General features: G+C 41.4%; 1 protein-coding gene across 5 annotated transcripts in view; it reads left to right on the forward strand.

Moving 5' to 3' along the window:
* Positions 1–594: 594 nt before the first annotated feature.
* mast4 (microtubule associated serine/threonine kinase family member 4) overlaps positions 595–21,507 on the forward strand; it is a 144,611-nt gene continuing 123,698 nt past the window's right edge. For all 5 annotated transcript variants that reach the window (XM_061261933.1, XM_061261935.1, XM_061261934.1 and 2 more), the window contains exon 1: positions 595–1,174. In XM_061261933.1, coding sequence (XP_061117917.1) covers positions 890–1,174 — 285 coding nt within the window. In that variant the 5' untranslated portion in view covers positions 595–889. The remainder of the gene's footprint in view (positions 1,175–21,507) is intronic.

The raw sequence follows: 21,507 nt of genomic DNA on the forward strand, positions 1-21,507 counted from the left end.
TCAAAGTGCTGTTGATTTGATTAATGTCACCGTTATCAGTATCACTCAGCTTTTAAGAAGCGTGGGTTGTTGCGGCAATCATTCCCTCTGAGCAAGATCCCATGTGTATTGGGTAATCACCATGCTATACACATTAGCCACTATTTCTCAAACACAAACAAAACAAACATAAATCCAAATTGGGTAAATTTACCAAGAGCTGTTCAGTTATGCTTCGGGCATATGAACACCAGTTTGAAGTTCTGGCAAGATGTTTTCTAATTAATCTCCAACCCCTTTCCAGGAGCGACAACCACTAACACTCTGTGTAATAGAACATAATGTCATGGACAAAAGCGTTTATTAATAAAAAAATGTTGTCGAGAAAATTGCGAATGGAGAACATTTTGTGAAAGTGGGAGAAAATTGCGCTGGCCGCTAATCAGTCGGCACACTGGCTGACCATAAAAACAAGTTAGCGAAGGGCTACATTGTCACGTTCACGGTTCTGCAGCGCCTGAAAAATACAATTTCGTCACCACACAGCTGTTTTGAGCGCAGTTTAAGACTGAAGTTTGTACCATGGATTACCTCTCCTATCTTAAAGTGGGCGGAGATTCGACTGAAGCTCGCCGTCCAGACCATTAGCGGTAGCATTTCATCCAATGCCAAAGTGAGATGGTGTCATCCTGTCTTGTTGGAACTACGCTTGGTTTGAAATGGACTTTACTTTTTTCCCCCGGGGCACACCGTCGCACGTTGTTGTAAGATCATGATTCCAGAATATGAGTATGAGTGTCGAGGTATCTCAATGGACACATTCTGACAATATAGCTACTGCAATCTCCCTGGAGCTATCTATCAGTATAGCTTATAAGTGAACTGATTAGAAGTAGCCTAGTTGGCGTGCATGCTACATTTAACAATAATGGAGAATAAAGTTATTGATATATTTGGAAATTGTAGCAGCAAGAGCTCGTCTGGGTCCGAAACATTATCTGAAGGGGAAATGACGGCTATTGCGAGCTCCTCGGTCTGTGGACATATCGACGATTCAAGTCTAAACTCTTCAGACAGCGAAACACAAACGGAAAGAACGAGAGAGGAAAAAAGCGAGACCGAGGACAGCACTGAAGAAGGGGGAGCAGGGAGTGAAGATCACCGAGATTATGCCGAGGAAGACGAGGACGAACTGGTAAAACGACCGCAACTATTAATCTTTCATGTATTATTCCAACGCCACAGCAGCCCCTGAATGCGGGAGCGGTTGGACAGGTGTGCGCCGTTGTTTTCCCCGCTGCGACGTCCAACATGAATTCCAAACCATGTAGTGAGAGGCTGAGAACATACTTTTGTAATTAAAAGCAAAATCGCATGGACGCATTCTGACGTTGGCTTAATATTTTTGCGCGGCTATCATTCGCAGAAATGTCAGATTTTATTCTTTTTAAATCTAGAGAATTGGCAGAGAGAGCAGGCTACCGCAGTGTTATCACCTGTGAATGTGAGACACGTGAGGTTGTCCTGTGGAGTTTGCAAGTCTGATGTAGCCTACCGTATGCATTGCAGTGTGTGCAGATCAGTGTTTTTTAAAAGACATGTATACCCCACGGGAATGTCTACATTATGACTTAAAAATAAACGTCTACGGTTGTTTAGTAGGAGAATCAACTTAAAGATAGCGAGGGGAGGTTATGCGACTATGATGAAAAATATAATCCCAGAGGCAATTGGTTTCGGTTTAAGTAAAATTCACAAACACGGCCATATCCAACTGGCTACCGCGACAATTCGGAATTTTCAGATTTATTGCCTGGGCTCTTATTCCGATCAACATATTGTGCGAATTTTGGGCATATCCTGATGAAGCTGTCGACAGGCCTATTTTAAAATATTTATATGTTATTGTTAATTCTACGACTAAGTAGCCTAATTGAAGATGAACCCTGGGCATTCTGAACAGCGACGTTATTTGTTTTTGCAGAGTAAATATCAGCCTTCATAAACATTAAACCTTAATCGCACGTTTTATCTTCTTCTCAAATAGATGGGGCAGTTGTGCTTTCTCTTGCGAATTCGCTTCAGTTAGTACACATTATCTGTCCTGGAGTTAGCTTTCCTCGGTGACGCACGTGTAAATCAATCTGTCAGCGTCTGAATATATGCTATTCCCTGGATAGCTCTTGCAATAATTTTAACTGCGGAGCTAACGTTTATAAAACGTCATTGCGTAATTGTAACCTGCAAAATCCCATTGACCAAATAAACACTATGAAAACAAATGACGCGTTCAATGCCGTTCAATCAAATGTTTGCAGTAGGGCTATTAGTTTAATTCTTTGTCCCCCAACTTCTGTCTTTAACGTTTTATTTTCCGTTTTCATTTTCTTCGGACTTGAGTGGATCCTTGTATTTGTGGGTAGATGTATGTTTATATAGTGCAGTCCGTAAGTATTTGGACAGTGGCACAATTTATGTTCTTTAGGGTATCGTAGGTGATCGTGGAATTACATCCAGTTTTATGCATAGTCCCTCCATTTTATTGTACCAAAAGTAATTGGACATTTGGCTTCTCAGCTGTTTCTGATTGGTAAGGTGTATTCAATCGTTTCCATGGTGCAGGACGTATGAGGGAACTTTCAGTATCGAGTCTTGATTCTCGGCTTTTGATTGCCTTTGGAGTATTGTTTTGTCAATATGAGTTGTGCCAATGACAGCCAAGGAAGCCACTATGAGCGTGAGAAATAAGAAGAAAAGATCTATGCCAAATGGCATGCTTACCAAAATAAATGGTTTGGAGCAACGTTAAAAGGAAAGAGCACTGGTGACTGGAAGTCTTACAGAGGCTCCATTGCAAGATGGAAGCCACTAGTTAGCTGCAATAAAAAGGATGGCCAGGTTACAGCTTGCTACGAAGTACCTAAAAGAGCCTGGAAAAAGCTCTTGTGGCAGGAGGAGACCAAGATTGAGTTGTATCAGAGTAATGGCAAGAGTAAAGTGTGGGGGCTAAAAGCATGTATGGATGCCACAGGTGGCGACTCACTAACTCAATGGACAATGCTCCATCCCACAGCAGGAGAATGATGCCAAACATACACCAGTGCTCTTAATGATGTTCCAAGCAGCTTGATTCAGTAATCATATTGTTTGGCCTATGTCTCTGACTGTTTTCTCATTTATCGGCTTCATAATGGCTTCGTTGACTTTTATTGGCACAACTCTGGCCCTTGTAATTCCTACACAGATCACACAATATGGATGTCAATGCCCTCAAGAGTCTTGAGTCTACACTTTGACCACATATTAATTGTTCTTTAAATTAAAGGAGTACAGAGGCAAAAGAACAGAAATTGTACCACTGTCCAAATACTTATGGACTGAACTGTATGTTTCACGTCATGTAAATACTTGATTCATTTAAATTTGATTGCCATTAAAGCAAGGAGGACAAAAGCAGGTGGTCTGGAAAATCTGGTCATACAGTATGAAATGCCCTGATTGAGGACTGAATAACCAGCATTTCTTTTAGTTCAGTTATCTTCTTCTGAGAAGTAGATATTATACTGTATTCTCTTCATGGTAAATCTTGTCAGGTCAGATTTACACATTCAGGCTGATGTCTGATGGGACTGTGTCAATTACCCTAGTTTAAGCCAACAGGTCTAATCTTGGACCACCCCTAGCACTGGCTGTGTTAATCCCTGTCATTCAAACCACTAGTCTCCTAATCGGCATATTTCTCATTGACTGCTGGCCAAAAGTAGCTCACAAACTTGATCTTCCTGTTGCGATTACTACACCCCACCCCAGGTCAGGTGACTGAGAACAGAAGTCACTTGAGCCAATAAAATTTAAGAAGTAAATGGGAAAGAAAATGCTCTGGCAATGGCGTCTTCTCAAGAGTATAACACACACCCACACCCACCCACCCACCCACCCACCCACCCACACTCCCACACTCTGGAGCAATGCAGGTTAAGGGCCTTGCTCAAGGGCTCAACGGCTATGCGGATCTTATTCTGGCTACACCGGGATCGAACCGCTGACCTTTCCGGTCCCAGTCATGTACCTAAAGGTATTGTTAGGCATCTGGCTATCTGCACATGATGTGGAATCTGCATCCACTGTCTTTTGTGTTGAGCTAGGATTGTAAATTACATGTTGGTGTCTTTGTGATTTGCTTGTTCACTTTGCTTAATTGCAGTTGTTACTTATGTAATTCGCCTGAAGAGCAGTTTAGTAATTTACCAGATGCCTTTAGTGAAAGTAGTTTACTAAAGTGAATTTCACATGGTAAGCAAGTACCATAATCTTAAAGGTACAGTAGGTAATTTTGGACTTTGAATGGTCAAGAGAGGAATTGCAGCAACAAATGCGGTCAAACCACAACAGTGTTTATCCCAGCCCTTCTCTGTGAACGCGCTGAAGTTGAAACGCCATTGCCTGTGGCAATTATTACCAATTCTCAACCAATGGGTTTGAATTATTGTGCAGCTATAGATGTTTTTGTACAGAGTGCTTGCCCATCGACTGCATATTTTGAAACCTGAATTTAAGGACTGTAAACACAGGTACCGGTTGAGTCAACATGTCAGTGAGCCTTTTTCAATGATAGGAAGGGATACAATGGTCTTGTAACAATAACACATATACACACAAATCTTACCTATTGTACCTTTAAGACACCACCATTTTTATTACTTTCTGCCATGTTGTTATTATAGACACATGGAAATTAGCCTTACATTTATAAATTAAGAAATGGACTGTCATTCCATAGTTGTCATTCAAAGTCATTTTTGCCAACTGTGATGCAACCACATTACAATGGCTAGTGTTAGTTTAACTCTAAAATAGCTTGTGGTCCAGTATGGGTAAAACACACCTTTATCATGGTAACATTTACATGTCACAGTTGATGTAGTAATACTGAACATTGCACAATCAGTCGTTGAAGGGAAGCCAGCTCAAGCTTGCTTACAGTGGCATTTTGCATTGCTGCCGATGTCTGAGTACAGTACAATGATGATTCTCCTTGGGCATTCTGGTGCCATTTATAAGACTAAACATTTAATCTGTAATCTACCAATATACTTTTGTTTGTATTATGTAAAAGGATCTCCAATTCAATTTTGCATGGCATTAGGTCAGTTTGAAACGGTATTGAAGGCAAAGGCCACATTTCACAGCATAATCAGGTTCAGGCTAATCTGTTTGATTTAGATTTAATGGCAGCAGAAACGTGGTATCAGAAAATGAGACTCTGCAAATGCAGGCTGGATCCTTTGAGCCTCACTATTTTATGATTTGGCTACGACAGGGAGTCTGCAGAGGTTGGGAATAGTTTCTTCAGGGGTAGATTCGGTTCGAGGCAATCTAGTTACCACAATCTAACGGTGCTTTTTGTTTCTCACAAAGGGCCGAGTATTTCAAAACTTTTAGGGCAGGGTATTTCAAGAATTATCTGGGTTTTGAAATCTCTTTTTTTTTGCTATCCCAGATTAAATTGTTCTTGTAGGTTTTGTCTCGGTTTTTCAAATAATTTTCAAATAGGATCATTCGAATATGATAATATCAGGATTACAGAATCTAGATTTGCAGTCCATGGATATCCCACTACCTCTTGGTCAAAATAATGCAAATCTCTATGAGACAAACAGACATGAGTGAACATGTTGGAAAAAGTGTAATCAGTTTGCATATTACTCATTCATATTATTCATGTGTTTTTGAAATCCATAAAAATGATGAATAAAGTCAATTTAATGTTGTCAACACAAATGTGCAGAAATGAGAGAAATGTAAATTTAGGGTTATATCAGGAAATATTTGAAGTGATTATGTTTTATACAGATTATTTTGTTGAGCAGCTTCTCAAGGCATGAAGACTTGAGGCAGATCCTCTTCAAGCATTCACGTCCAGGCTTGAAGCGGTGATAGATACTCTAAACTGTAGATCAATGACAAACCTAGATTTGCTCGATGGGCAACAGACGGTAGGCTTATGGTCTTGCATGTTCTGCAATTATGAAATTAGCAGCTAATGCACATTAGTTAGTTCTTAATTCTAAATGAGAAAAACCTTAATGATGAAAATATGGAATTTAGATTTTCCAAAAAAAAATTGCAGATGTGTTGTGCTTTCTGTGGCCTGTTTAAAGATTCAGCACCTGTTGGATCATTATAAAACATATCTTGGCTTCCCCTTAAGTACTATCATGTTTTCCTCTCAACGGTACAGGAGTTATGTTTATTTCATGAGGTGCATGTTCACATTCAGAAAGGCCCTGACTGACACAGAGCTAAAATCCAAGCTACTTACCAGACTACTGGAACTCAGCTCTTGGAATGTGCCACCCTTTTTAATTGGACCATGGTGTATTAATTAGGAAACTATTGTGCAAAAAATATTTTAGAATCAATTTCAGCTTTAAACGATCTTACAATTATGCGTTGCATTTGCAAAACCTTGAAAAACTGCCCATCATCAAAAAGATCACATTTACATTTTATTTTAGGCATCTAGCGAACTTATCCAGAGGAAGGTGCACAGCTTCAATAGGTCAGTAGTGTGATACATTGGTTAGGGGACTACAAGGTTGTAGGTTTGAATGCCAAGTGTGGCACTGCCATTATACCATTCAGCAGCATGCATAACACTAGGTAATATAAAATATATTCACATATATTTATTAACTTTTCATATTTTTTATGTATATATATATATATATATATATATATATATATATATATATAGTATATCATCGTGAGCGTGTTATATGTCTGTGTTGGTTGGCACTTCACAATAGCACATTTTGAACCGCAATATCTAACCTGTTTCAAAACCAATCTCAATGGCATTTTGCAGATCTACTCACCTACTACTGTTCCCATTCTATCCCGGCAATAGTCAAGCTCATTGCAATGTTACATCTCGCATTTAATTCAAATGACACTAGCCGCCAACGCTGGGATATGTACACATTTTGTCCTGCGCGGGATAAACTTTTACGTGGCAGCCGATTCATGGATATCGCCACATGCATCTCATTTATTGATGACGTAATGAGCTGTAGCCTTCTTCAAACAAGCTGTCCTGTTACCACAGCGTGCTGAAAGGGCATTGGGTTTTTTGTGGACCATGTTGGATTAGTTTCTCGTATACGGTACTGTACGTACCTCGCTTTGTGCTGCCTCAGTCAGCATTATAAGAGCCAATTATTGTACGTTTTTACACAGCCACCCAGACCCTTACCTACTATCCCCACAGATGTAAAAAAAAAAAAAAAAAAAAGAATCCATTTTTGCTTAGAGGACACACATTTTTTTTTTTCAGCAGGCAATCCAACTTGTCTTTAATCTTCTTAATTTTACTTTCATAGCAGTAGAGATCTTGATGCACTTCATCTTTTTGTTTTTCAGCATGTTTTATAACTCTTTGGCAAGCCAAGCCATATATTATTGTTGTAACATATTTCTCAGTTGCATCCTCTCACTCTCACAGGAAAAGCAACCAATCACAGACAATTCCAATAGTCTTCTGTAGCCAAAAAAATATTGTAGATCCACAACCTCACTCTGTTTTCACTTTAAACACAACCCACCCCCCTCCTTTTTGCAGCCAACCAGAACTGTAAGACAACTGTAAAAATAACCAGCGATGTATTTTAACTGGGCATCCGGGCTAGCAAAGGGGATGTCCTGTGTTAGTGAATGGCTTATTCGTTAAGAAGATTAACTTCTTATCTGATTAACAGTCCTTTTACTTTAGTGGTGGGCGATGTCATCAGAGGATGGTTTAATTTCTTCCAGTTGTTCATTCCTGTTCAGTCCTCTTTCGTCTTTGAGGATCCTAGAAGGGTTATCTATGATAGAGGGGGCCACCTGAGACGGGTAACCATGCCACTGTTCAGGAATACTACTGTCCCTGAATTTGGGCCTGCTGGTGACTACAAGGTAAGAAATAGTTTCCAGGGAGGGGTGGATGATTCTTGGCGGGACGTGACTTAAGTCTCGTCAGGGCTTCGAGTAGAGAACAGTCTGAGGAAATGTAAAATTGATGTTTAAAAAAATAGTCATGTTGTTCATTACAAACTCAAACTGAAGGAACATGGAAACAATCATTTTATGTTTTTATCTGTGCAATTACAGATCAAAATTATGCAATGGTGCACTTTAAAAAGCATGAATGGAAATCTGTTGGCTTGAGTGCTTGAGCCTAAGGTGTTTTCATGAATTGAGATTTGAGCTGACTGATGATTTATTCTGTCATTTCAACTCTTAGAATAGAGTGGAATAGAATGCCTTTAATGTTGCTTGACAAAGTGATTGTGTGCCTCTCCTGATCAGTGCTTAGAAAGTAAATAGTAAATAAGAAATAGAATACTCAAGAAATATAATACAAATATTATGAAAATCACCCATATTACACTTGTGCAAGAGGCTATTATTGCGCATGTAGAGATGCTTGAAATTGCTCATTTGCATTTGTGAGTTGGAAGAAGCTTATGGTGCATTCCCTGCACGTGTCATCCAAGGTTGGAACTTGGATAAAAGGGTGACCTAATTAGCATCACTCCGACCATGCCACGTTCAGTGGTGTTTTTGGGCATAGAAATTCTGGTGGGGCACTAAACAGCTTGTCAAGCCTAGCCGTGAATATTGTGAGCCTCAACCGTGCTAGTTTGACACAGTGATGAAACCCTTTTATCACACTATTGCTAGCTGCTCACTTGAAAAATACTGCTACAAGAAAGAGAGCAGATGGGCCTAGCATTTGAAATAAATGTAAATTTGGGAGGAATATGAAATAAAAAGGTGATTCACTGTTTGGTTTGATCATTGCCAATTTTGTATTTGATCAGGGGATAATCAGGGGAGCTGGTATAATTATCAGTTAATCAAGTTAGCTGGTATAATTACCTGTATACAGTGTGGGGAGACATTGTGTGCAACCGCACTATGCCACTATAAAGGAGGAATTATGGATTCCTCTTGTACATTTGTGGATCTATGTAAGGTTGAGCGGTTCAACACACATTTTCTTCATTGAACTGCAGCGCTTCAGTGAATGTCAGTGTGATAAGAATGCAATACTGCCAACTAGTGGTTGGGCCAGACCCACCAGCCCCTACTGTAGAGACGCTACTGACCACGTTCATGGAATAACCCCACAATGTTCAGCCGTGATGCATTTTTTCGTCATCTCCGAAACTCTGGAGGTGCTCGAGACGGCGGAGTTGAGGGAGAGATTTTAGGATAACGGGGCATGGTGTAGTGCTGAATTCATGTTGGTAATGGCTCTGGGGTAAAAGCTGTTTTTGAGTCTGGAGGTCTGGGCTTTGATGGCCCTGTAGCACCAGCCAGAGGGCAGCAGGACAAACAGATGGTGATTCATCGCTTATGTAATGTTTCCAGCTCCCCCTACTAAATGGGTCGAATAATTACCTGATGTGGTAATTACTCAACCCATTTATCTGCTAATAAAGCATTCCATTTTGAAGTTGGGGTGCTGATTGTGCCTATTCGTATTATTTTGCAAACTGGGTTTTTAAACGGTGCATTAGCGTTTTGCCTTTCCGTATTTCTCTGCTGTATTTGGTGTGCGATCATCCAATGATATCAACCACTATTGTTCCTGAATGGTCCCAAACTTGAGCTTGCGCCTGCCTCTTTGTGGCTTACGTGCAAATGGAAGGGTTGACCACGTTGTTGACTGGGGAAAACCAGTAGAAAGCTGTGTTTTGCCGGCACCCCAGCTGCCAGCATGACTTTGCTCCGGTAACTCCGCCTTCCCTGCGGTGGCTGAGATTGGCAAGTCATTGAGAAATGTGTGGCCTGTTGAGCATTCTTTTCATTTTATTTTTTTATTCAAAGGTTCAAAGTGCAAAACTATAGACCTCATTCTGTAGCATAGTGGTAGTATTCACTGGGGCTGTAGCAATCCTATTTATTTCAGGGTTAATCAGAAGCAGACAGAGATGAGATTCTTAAGGGCAGTGTACATCTTTGCAGATGCCTGTCCTGGTAGTCCAAGGAAATGTGTCCGGGCCTCCCAGCTCTGAATGAAGGCACCATGCCATATCACAAATATAATATTCAGTAAATACCAAGGTTTCCGCATTGCGACTCCTCTCCAGATTAATGAACCTCTGTGTGCTCTTAAGGGCAATGGGCTGTTTATAATGATGTAAAGTTCCCGGAATGGCAGACAAAGTATTTCAGAAGTTTAAACACTGTTGTTATTCGTTTATATTGGCTTCCCTTGGTTCTTCCTCTTGTTATTTACAGTCCTTAGTTGGCTATGATGGCTTGCTCTAAAATTATTCACTTGGAGTATAGTTGGACACTGTTCATTTGACCAATATGTGTGGAATTTCACATGAATAGCTTGATATCTCATTATTTTTTGTGGATATGTAAAGGTAATTTCTGGTGTGGCCTCTATGGTTTGTTTTGCTTGTTCTCTCCACTACAAACAAATTAGATTTCCAAACATTTGGTTGTGAACCCTGAAGTAGTATGGCAGTTTATATCCAGCAACATTTTGTATTAACACAGGAAGCTTTTCCACCCCCATAGAGAATAACAGAGTGCATGGTTCAGAACCTGCTGTGGACCTTATGGCCAGAATATGTATTCCCTTCTGTCTCCTCAGTATGCTGGCCTGCACTTGCAGTGAGCACTAGGCTGGCTGCTCAGGCCAAGTGTGCTTCAGTGTTATGAGTTCACTAGGCCGAGGGACATTAGCTTGAGAATTCAGGCCTTATTTTTGTTGCAAGCCTGAACTCTGTTTGGGTTCAGCGTAAACATCTCCATTCTCCGAGGAGCTATGCTCGATTTTGGTGGGAAGGGGGGTAAACTCTGGTGGGGGTTGGGGGTGCTTGAGGCCGTCAAGTCGAGCAGATGTTGGGTAAGGAAGTCACGGGGAACTGGAGTGCGTTGCTTGAAGGGCCCTATGAGAAGCGATTGCTACGGCGCATTCCTCTGTGCAGGCCCGCGTCTCTGAGAGGGAGCACGCACTCTGTTCCCATGTCTGCCCCCACCACAGCGCTGTTAATGGACTGGTTTTGCATGGGTGCTTTGTGGAGTTCTCATCAAAACTCATTCAGAGGCTCTCATTGATATAATCTCATCTCTCAGACTCATGCCAAAGGTCAGTACAGCTACATGTTTTTTCCTTCCTTAAGCCAAATTTGTATCTCGGTTCCCCAGTTTTTTCTGCTTTTCGATTCCAAAAAAAACTAAATTCCCGTTGGTTTTCACATTGTAGCTATCAGACAATTACTTTTTTTATTCTCCCATCACACCCTGTGTAGTTCCATACTTTCAGCTTCATTCAGCACAGACTACTGCAGACTACTCTGGATTCTCATCGTGACCCTTCATTATTTTTCCAGACCTTGAATGCAGTACATATACTGTACATATAGATGAATAAATGTACATTTATGAGCTGAAGGTATTGTTTCCAATGTTTTATGTATGCCATGTTCTGCTATTCCAGAAAAGATCCATAAAGCAAATAGGTGGAATATTGGGTCTTTCTAATTCAACCTGCTGTGGCACAGTCTGACAGCTTTAAGAAGATAATGTGATGTTTTTCTTCTGCTCTAACCTTGAATGTTTCTCACTCTTCGAAGTCTGACTCGAGCTTTTACACACTGTGCCACCATGTCTGCTGAGCGGTAGGGTCAATGTTGCTTTGAGCTGTAAGCTGTTACATGGAACATGGCCAAAGATATTATATAAACGGGTTATGACATGTCAATGAACATAAATTGCATAATGGAGTGCCCTGATACTTGGCTTAGAAAGAATAAAGCTCTATGTCCTAATGCATTTTTATCTCAGGATGTTGCGAAATATTTTCAGAAGCAGTGATATCTGTAATTTCTTAAATAATTTACCTGAATAAAAAAAGGGGATGTGCTTAAATCTGTTTCTGTGAATGATTTCATATAGAATGACCAAGCTTGCTAGCTGCTTTTGAAGCCCTCATTCCCAGCCAGTGTAACCCAGCCAGTGTAACCCAGCCAGTGTAACCCAGCCAGTGTAACCCAGCCAGTATAACCCAGCCAGTATAACCCAGCCAGTATAACCCAGCCAGGGTATTCTGACAGTAGAGCTGAGTCAATTCATGCAAGCAAGCTGATGAGGAATAACGGCAAAATAATGACACTGTCACTTCAGACTATAGCCACAGAGACCTGCTAGGATTAACAGTGGGGAAATATCCCCTCCCCTGACATACCGGGCCTCTCCCTGCTTTTAATGTCCTTGGACACACCGTCCCTTTTAGTCTTATCTGTCCTGCTAGAAATGCAAGACTATGTAGGAAGGTTACATTTGTTCACTAACAAACCTTTCTTCATTGTCTAGTCAATGAATTTCCTGCCTACCATATTGAGCTATCCAGCCATTTGGTTTCAGGAAATCAGGGATGGGATTCAGTTCAACTGTGCCGTGTACTGAATGTGTATTAAGAGAAAGGTGCTTAAATAGCTTGTAGTATACCTAACGAAGGTTCTGCTCAACTGAACATAGGCCTGTGCCACACCCGCTTCGGTTACAACCACCCAAAATGCAAATATTGAAAATGCAAATTTTCTTCCTTGTCCCAAAAGCCTGTCATTTGGTGACACATTTGGGACTTTTATTTTCAGATGGTTTTATATAATAGAATAAACAAGATCAGTTTGTTATCATTTAGGTTCCAGTATTTCTCTGAATACCATCCTGGGTTATTTGGATTATATTTAATCATACATGTTGTATAAATCTATTTGCCCGCTTGAATCTAGGTATTCTTTCGCTGGGCAACATATTTAATCTCATCATAATACACGAGAATATATTCATAAACCGCCTTTCTCTCTCACACACTCCCTCTGAACTCCACTTCTCCTCTCACGCACTGTTTGTGCGGCGTGCTGGTCAGCATCTTACATCCCACACAAGCTCTGCTTCAGTCACTGGGCACACTGCTGGGTTATAGCACAAGCTCTGTTTCAGTCACTGGGCACACTGCTGGGTTATAGCACAAGCTCTGTTTCAGTCACTGGACACACTGCTGGGTTATAGCACAAGCTCTGTTTCAGTCACTGGGCACACTGCTGGGTAATAACACAAGCTCTGCTTCAGTCACTGGGCACACTGCTGGGTTATAGCACAAGCTCTGCTTCAGTCACTGGGCACACTGCTGGGTTATAGCACAAGCTCTGTTTCAGTCACTGGGCACACTGCTGGGTTATAGCACAAGCTCTGCTTCAGTCACTGGGCACACTGCTGGGCTATAGCACAAGCTCTGTTTCAGTCACTGGGCACACTGCTGGGTTATAGCACAAGCTCTGTTTCAGTCACTGGGCACACTACTGGGTTATAGCACAAGCTCTGCTTCAGTCACTGGGCACACTGCTGGGTAATAGCACAAGCTCTGCTTCAGTCACTGGGCACACTGCTGGGTTTCACTTTTCAGTCACCTGGCTAAACGCTGTTGTGAAAAGTAGTACCATTTCAAGTACACTGACCATAAGGAAAGCCATTTGCATGCTCGGAAATTTCATGCAGTTGTGTGTATTACTAGCATATTTTCCAGTTACACAAACATCCAAACCACAGCTTGTGGCTACTCTTGACTTCCCTCAGCTTTCCTATTCACTGCCACATTAAATGTATTCAAATGTGCGGCACTGACATACTGAAAAGAGTGCCCATCTCAATGAACAATTTGTTCTGTTTTGAAGTAAATATGGTAAAAACCACTCCTTGTTCTTGAAAATAGTTGCACCTTCTGAAAATGAAAATGGGCTATATTTAATGACTTCAGTTCTCAACTGAAATGAATGGCTTTGTGGATGAATGCTAAACAGGGTAGGAAAAAAAAGTACCGAAGCATTGGACCAAAACTTTTTTAGGATATGTTGATGACACTGAAAAAAATTAAAAATGACTGGTGTTCTCCTTTGACTGTTGCTGTTAACAAGAGATATTCATCCCCTCCAATTGGTTCTTCTGTAGTACAGTTTGGTGGAGAATCATCATGGTCTTATCAGCTGAGACTGAGTCTGGTGATATCAGGGCAAATCAATGAACCAATCAAGAACCAGCCGAAATTGTGTTTATCACCTGGATGGAAAGGCCATACAGTAGTGTCTAAGGCTGGCTTTGGCATTCTCTTCCCTCTTCAACCATTAGCTTTAGCTGCATGGGGCTATTTTTAGCCAAGGTGAATCTGTCTCCATGTTCAGTGTAATGTATATCTGCAGTGCTGGCTTATTCCTGTGAGGTAACTTTCCCACCAGTGGGTGTGTGGCCTGTTGGGTACCAGGTGCTGTGCTCCTGGAGGGCAGATTCTCTGCTCTGTCTCCTCTGTCGTCAGAGCCTGGGGTGCTGAGATCTAGTACTGTGAGCCATTTCTAAACTTGTGTTGTGTGTGACCCGGACTCCTCTCATTCTGCAGTAGTTCAGTCAGTAGTCAAGTCACCCTTGCTCTGTGGGGAATCTCAAGAATGCTCTAGTGTCTACTTGGCTAAAAGTAGACACTGGAGGGTTCTTGATGTTGATGTGTAGATTCTGTTATCTGATTGATGTAATATTTTCTATGTTATTGTATATTGTTTCTCTGATTGTAATTTTTAATTTTTTTTGCGCCATTCAATTGTACTTTAATCATTGTATCACTTTTATGTAAAGCGTCTTTGAAAAGTGCTCTATAAACAAAATGTATTCCTATTGTTATATTCTACGTCTTTATAGTTGGGTGCTTGTCTGATGTCCAATTCTGCATGGAGGTGGCATATGCATATGGATGTTGCCCCATACACAATGTTGTTGTTGTTGTTCAGGTAATGGTAGCAGAATCCTCTCTGCTGGGGGTTTAGGGGGAGTTACCCTAGCAACAGCAAGTTGTCCTGGTCTTTCTCTCTTTTGCTCAGTCAAACCTGAATGCCAGCCATTGTGTAGGCAAGACAATTGGGTGAGGGCATAATTAAGCCAAGTTTGTTTCTGCTGCTACATTGTGCTTGTGGACCACATGCTGATGTGCAGTGGATGGTTATTATTTAAGAATCATAAGTCTTCCAAAACATTGCAGAGAATGTGGGACGATGCCTATGAAAGGAATTTTTCTGACAAAAGAACAGTTGCTATGGCTTCGTGTAATTTAAGAGTTTGCTTTTTACTTTTAAGTGGCCTGTGTTTTGGTGAGCCTTCCCTGAGTGAAAAAAGGATTTGTGTGGCTGTTTATTGCATCCTTATCCTTGTTCAGATTTGTACAAGTCTTTGTACCCATTTTCAAAGATAATTGTTTATTGGCCTTTTACACCAATGTCCATGTATTTTGCAGTGCATTTTTCTCGTCCGATTGTGGAGTGTCGGGAAGTGGACGTTTTCAATTATTTTGTATTTCACAGCTGTATTTCCATTAAATGGAGATGTTTTGGGTAATCTTACTGAATGTGCTCTATCTACAAATCTATATACAGACATCACAATCCATGAACGAGCTGAGGTTGAAACCCTGGGTAGCAGGGGAAGATTTTTGCTCACTTTCTACGAATACAGTATGTAATCATTTGATAATAATGTAAACAATTTATAACAGGATTAAATTTCAAAAGTTCAAAATTGACTAAATATGATTTTAATCCTGTTTTTAGTTCATTCAATTATTATGATCAAATTATTACATTTGATGATGATGATTTAAGGCACCAAGCTGCTGAATTCATTCAGTTTTAAAACATAACTTTTGTCATGGAAAAGGTTGTGACTAGCAGCGATGGAGAACATGGCTTCCTCTATTGAAATACCGGTGGGGAGACTGCCTGTGAGCAGTCGTGTTGAACACAGATGGTGTTTGTGATGAACAGGGGGTGGCCCATTGATAGCTCAGAGGTGAATGTGGAAATCATAGCGAGTGCTCAAATTTTCACTGAAATATGGTGCACATGGCCATCTCGACAGCACCGATGATGTTACTCAGCTTAAGCTTACTGATGGTAAACTGAAATTGGAAACTTGCAGTGCACAGAGTCACTTGGGTTGTGTTCTAGTGTACCAGAATATTCCATAAGTGTGTGATTAGATTCAGATCTGCTGACTGAGATGGCTATGACATTTCAATTACCTTGATGTCATGCTCATCAATCCATTGGGCCACAATCATACTTTTCATAAGGGAAGTGTCATCTTGGAACCGATCGCTTTGCTGGGGAAAAAAAGGCTTTTGAATGGGGTAAAGATGACACCAATAAATGAAGAGTGACCTGGACCTATCCCCCATGCACAGTCCTTGTCATCCTCATCATTATCATTATTACAAGAAATCCTATTTACAAACTTTGCCTCAGAACTAGGTTACAGGTGTAGGTGTGGATGAGAAACGGATGCTTCGGATCAGCTCAGCTGCGTGATGTTCTGCGCGTTAATGGATAGGCTGTTTATTCCAGATGGACAGGCTGTTTATTCCAGGTGGACAGGGCCTTTATTCCTGGTGGACAGGGCGTTTATTCCAGGTGGACAGGAGCTGATGTTCCCGATGCTTGCTTGCTGTTTTCGCTGCGTGGTGTCCTGTTGGGATGTGGGCCTGTCAGCGGCCTCTCTCATGTTACCGCACTGAGTGTTATTTTTGGGGAAGGAAGGGTAAGCGGGGTCGACGGGTCCCTGGATCCCCGAGCTCATGTTGGGTCAGCATCAGCCCTCCCCGCACGGGTGGAGAATCGGGGTCCAGATGTATCGGGTGGTGGCTCTCGGTCAGAGAAAAAGGAGAAGGGCACAGGGAGCAGCTGAGCTGGGCAGTCTGACGTGGGACACGGCAGTGAACTAAGGAAATGTATACCCCCCCCCTTCTTTAGCGGAAGCATGGAAACGAGGGCTATCGGAAACGAGGGCTATCAGAAGCAAGGGCGCCCTACCCATGCTTCTATGCCCCCCGTTACGTGTCATGGATTTTGTTTTGGTGCCAGCATAGAGGTTTTGCAGGAAATATGAATAATGCTGTGCTTTGAATGTACTTTCTCTTTTATTTTCACAGAATACAGAAATTGAGAAATTGCTCCTTTCTATTCTAATGGCAGGGCGTTTCTATTCTAATGGCAAATACATAATTTTCTTCATGACTGGGTGACAAACAGTCTGTTATTTTATGTGATATGGGCACCATTTTGCTTTCAAACATTTTCATAGGCATTGGGTTATAAAAAGGCGGTATCTTGTAATGTTGCCGTACTCGTGCAAGGTCACTATAAATCGGCTGTAAAATGAATGTCCATTGTTGTGACGTAGAAGAATATTTGGTCAGTTGATTAGCCTGGGCTATTTCAGACGGCATGTTGATGACAGTGAGCTGATGTTATTTTACCCCATTGATGTCAGTGCAGCTGGTGCCTTTGTAATCAAATTCATTGATTGATTCTGTTCGCTCAGTCTTCAGTCTTCAGTCTTCAGCAAATCCAAAGTCGAGCCAAGCCTAATTCTGCTCACAGAAAGTTGTTCTTTTCTTGCCCGTGAATAAACAGGCAAACGCATGCAATAATGGCTTTCACACATACAATGAAGTGGCAGCGTTTCAGAGGCTACTGCTGTGTGTGGGCGCTATATAAATACCTATAAGCAGCTAATTGCCAGTGGCCGTGTAGTATACTTATGTAACAGTGTTGGGGATTATTCAGAGCTATATGCCAAGCGAGGCCCTTTTCTCCGGGTCCGTTTAGCTAAATGGGCTGTTTAAAACAATTACAGACCGCAGATCAAAGTTTTCTGACCTGAACTGCACAACCCTTGAGAGCGTTTCCTCTATTACTGTTGCACAGGATTGCTGTAGATCTGGGGCTTGGGCTGGCTGGAGAAGGGCACGTTCCTCTGCGGCAGTGATTAGATTGCAGAGGAAGGAATTTGGGTTACGAGCCGGCCTTTGCAGCGGCCTGACTTTCTGCGAACATTTGGGACGAAGTGGAGACCAAGCGCAAGCGGTGGGAGCTGAGAACCTCTGTGACCTGTGTGGGATGCTCAGCTGCTCCAACGCCTCCAGACCGCCTACTGCACAGACTGGCAGGAGAGCTCACGGCAAGCCGAAAGCTACGCGCGATCAATGTGCTTCCAAATGATTTCTGTATCAAACTGTATTATAATCAACTTTTCCATGATGGAGAAATGATCCTAATCGATCCTGTTTGATCTGCTGACTGAGATGGCCGTCACGGCAAACAGGCTTTCAGCTTCGAGCGGAAAATTCTTGTATATGCACAGCATGCCGTGATTTATCTTACTTATGAAAAACAACAAACAGGACATTTTTTTGGGGATATGTTTTCCCAAAGTTTGGGGGAGGATGTTGTCCCCCCTGGGATCACGTGCACAGTGCGGAAAATGATGGGGGAGGCAAAGAAGAACCCAAAGATCAAAGTTTCAGAACTGCACAGTGTAGTAGAATCTTGTGATTATCAGGTTTCAAAATCAACTGTTAGATACAATCTCTATGTCAACAAGCTCTTTGGAAGGGTTGTGCAAAAATAATCCCTTACTGAGAGCAGCCCATAATTTCAAGTGCCTGAGGATTGCCTGGCATCATTGAAACTATATTTGTGTGTTGTGTTGTGGTCAGATGAGACCACAGTTGAACTTTTTAGTCATGCACACTGTCTGCATAGGAAAAGTACCTGATACCCACAGTAAAACATTGTGGTGGATTATTAATGCTTTGGTGCCATTTTGCTGCTTGTATTCCAGTGTATTCAATTTTTACCCACAACGTGGTCGCCTCTGCCAAGAGGTTGAGATTTGGCTGTAGATAGACCTTTCAGCAAGACCATGACCCCAAACATGCAGCAAAATGAAAATCAAAACTATTGTGGGAAAACAAATTGGCAATTGCCATCTCTGTCTCTGGACTTGAAGAGGGCAGTCCACAAGCACAAACCTAAGACTGCTATAAGTGTTTGCCAACCTTGTCAGAGGCTCTGCTGGCGAAGGCTTCAACAAATTTAAATTGTGCCAATACTTTTGAATCTTGTGTTCTGCAGGAAAATAATTTACTCCTCAACTTCCGGTGACTTGAAAAAATGTATTAAGTTAGAGGTACACCGGTACATAAAGTGTACCAAATGTATGTTGTTAATTGTTATGCCTTTTTTGGTTATTTTTCAGAGTGCTAATAAATTAGGAGTTTTTATACATTAGGTTCTTACATTTGCACACACTTTGGCGATGATACCTTCCTGTTACTTCTCGGATGCAACTCAGGAACTGCACGTCACACACACTGGATCTTTCCTCTATGAACTCAGTGTTTAACATTACACAATTTAAGGAGGACAAGCTGTGATGGGATTGCGTAAAACCAACACAGAAGAACCGCTGCGAGCCTGATAAGAGTGATTACAATATCGCATTTACCCTTCTTACACTGCACAATGCAAAGATTCAGGCTAGTTTACTTTGGTATGATGGTTGTATGAGTGTTTATTAAATTAATCCAAACATAACTATTAGAAAATTTTGTTCATGACAAATAATGTGGCGTTCATCAGAATTAATTTGTGTAGCCAGCAGATCATTTAAAGCACATGCCTGTGTGCATGCATACACACACACAAATACTGCCCATAATTTGCTACATTAGCATTGCTTGGGTAGATTTATCATTCACAATGTTTTAGATTCACAATTCAATTTAGGCCATTTATACTAGTAATATTTTCCCTCTTTGCTTTTTCTTTCTTCTCCAAGATGGTTGTTATATATAGAACCCATTTCAGAGGGTACTGGCAGGGGAAAGAGCAATATAGATTTAGAGATGGCTGTGGATCAGGACTTGAACTTGGAGGCTATTTGCATACAAGATGACTTGATTGTATACTGCACAGTATAAAAGCCTTTTGTATGGCCTACAATATGTCTCATAATGGATTCTTTGACTGAAATTGGTCATTGGTCTGGTCTCCATATTTACAAACAAAAGGTTAGAATCAAGACTGGATACTGCATTTTTTTCCTCATACCTGCACTAAGGAAGTGATTGAATACACCTGTCTAATCAGAAACAGCAGTGAAGCCAACTGTCAAATTACGTTTGGCCAAAATAAATGTAATTCCGACACGGATCACCCGGTATGGATGTAAATGCCCTCAAAGGTGACAGTCTGCACATTACCCTCATATTCGTGGTTTCATTTCAAATCCAATGTGCTGGAGGAAAAAGCCAACAGATCAGAAACTCTACCAGTGCCCAAGTGCTCATGCACTGCACTGTCATAGGCTGCCATATCAGTGCCATATCAGTGACATAAACAGCTCTCCTCACTTGTTATTTACAATCTGCCCTATTTTTGTGTGTTGTCATGCCACCTTTTCTGAAGTGTCCTCTCTTCTGTAATGTAAGCCCTGCATGGATGAACATGAAACATGATGACAGGGGTATATAGTCCCTCTGAAGTTCTATCTCGGTCAGACTTTTCATGTGTCATGATTTACTGTGGAGAGTGTTTAGTACACACTTACGAGGAACTGGTTGTGAAAGAGTTCAATAAGGGCTGGTGGAATGTTTTTTGTGCATGGCCCTGGCAATTTACACTTTGCAGCAAGATCATCTGAGGCCTCACACATATATTTAACTGTAAATTGTGTTTACGCTGAAATCCATGCCAACATTGAAATGTATAAACCTTTACACATGCTCCAGTGGCTGTTCAGCTGCATTGCAGCCATGAGATGGCATGCTGTGATATCTGAAGAGCATAACCGTGTAGCCTACAAACTGGCGAGAGAGAGTGAGAGTGAGAGCTAAAAATCTATGTGGCTTTAACTCCATTACTTTTGTTAACGCTGCTAATAGCTGTATGGAATAGAGAAAATGGCTTACCTGGGTTGCTGCGTCTAGACAAAGCGCGTTCTCGTCCGCACACCTTTATGGATATTTGTGATTCATAAATAAAAGATGTATATGTATGATTTACGACATTTGTTTTCATCCTTATGGCAATTTTCTGAATCAGTCAGTAACTGGTTGGTTGATTAAAATTTTAATTGTTGAACATTAACTGATGGAATATTGTTTTCACATTGTAGTGCTAATTCATGAATGCATTCTGAAACGGACTTATTGCCCAAATTGGGTTTTCCACACCCTTTTGAGTACAACGGACTGAACAGTGAAGAATGCAATGTGGCACACTGTGCTTCAGCCAAAACAAAATGAAGGCATAGATTGCACCGTGGTTCTTGTCTGATGTCACATCAAAGCATCCCAGCCATCTTGTCTTTATTCATCAGCCTCATTGGTATCCACCATCTACTTGAGTAGCTTGCCATGCCAATTATGGTGAGGCACCTGTAGCTAAGTAACCACTTTGTCTGTCCTGAATGGTCTTGTGATGATGCTGGTCTCCTTTTTTGGTGTGCTTGTCTGATTGTCCCCATATCTGCTTGCTTATTCAGCTGATGTCAGAGGGAGAGGCAAACAGACTCATTGCTTACACATGGAAGGAAAGCTCAAGGAACGGTTGTGTGGAACATCATTTTAGCCCAGGT

Source organism: Conger conger, chromosome 12, assembly GCF_963514075.1.
Source record: "Conger conger chromosome 12, fConCon1.1, whole genome shotgun sequence".
NCBI lineage: Eukaryota > Metazoa > Chordata > Actinopteri > Anguilliformes > Congridae > Conger > Conger conger.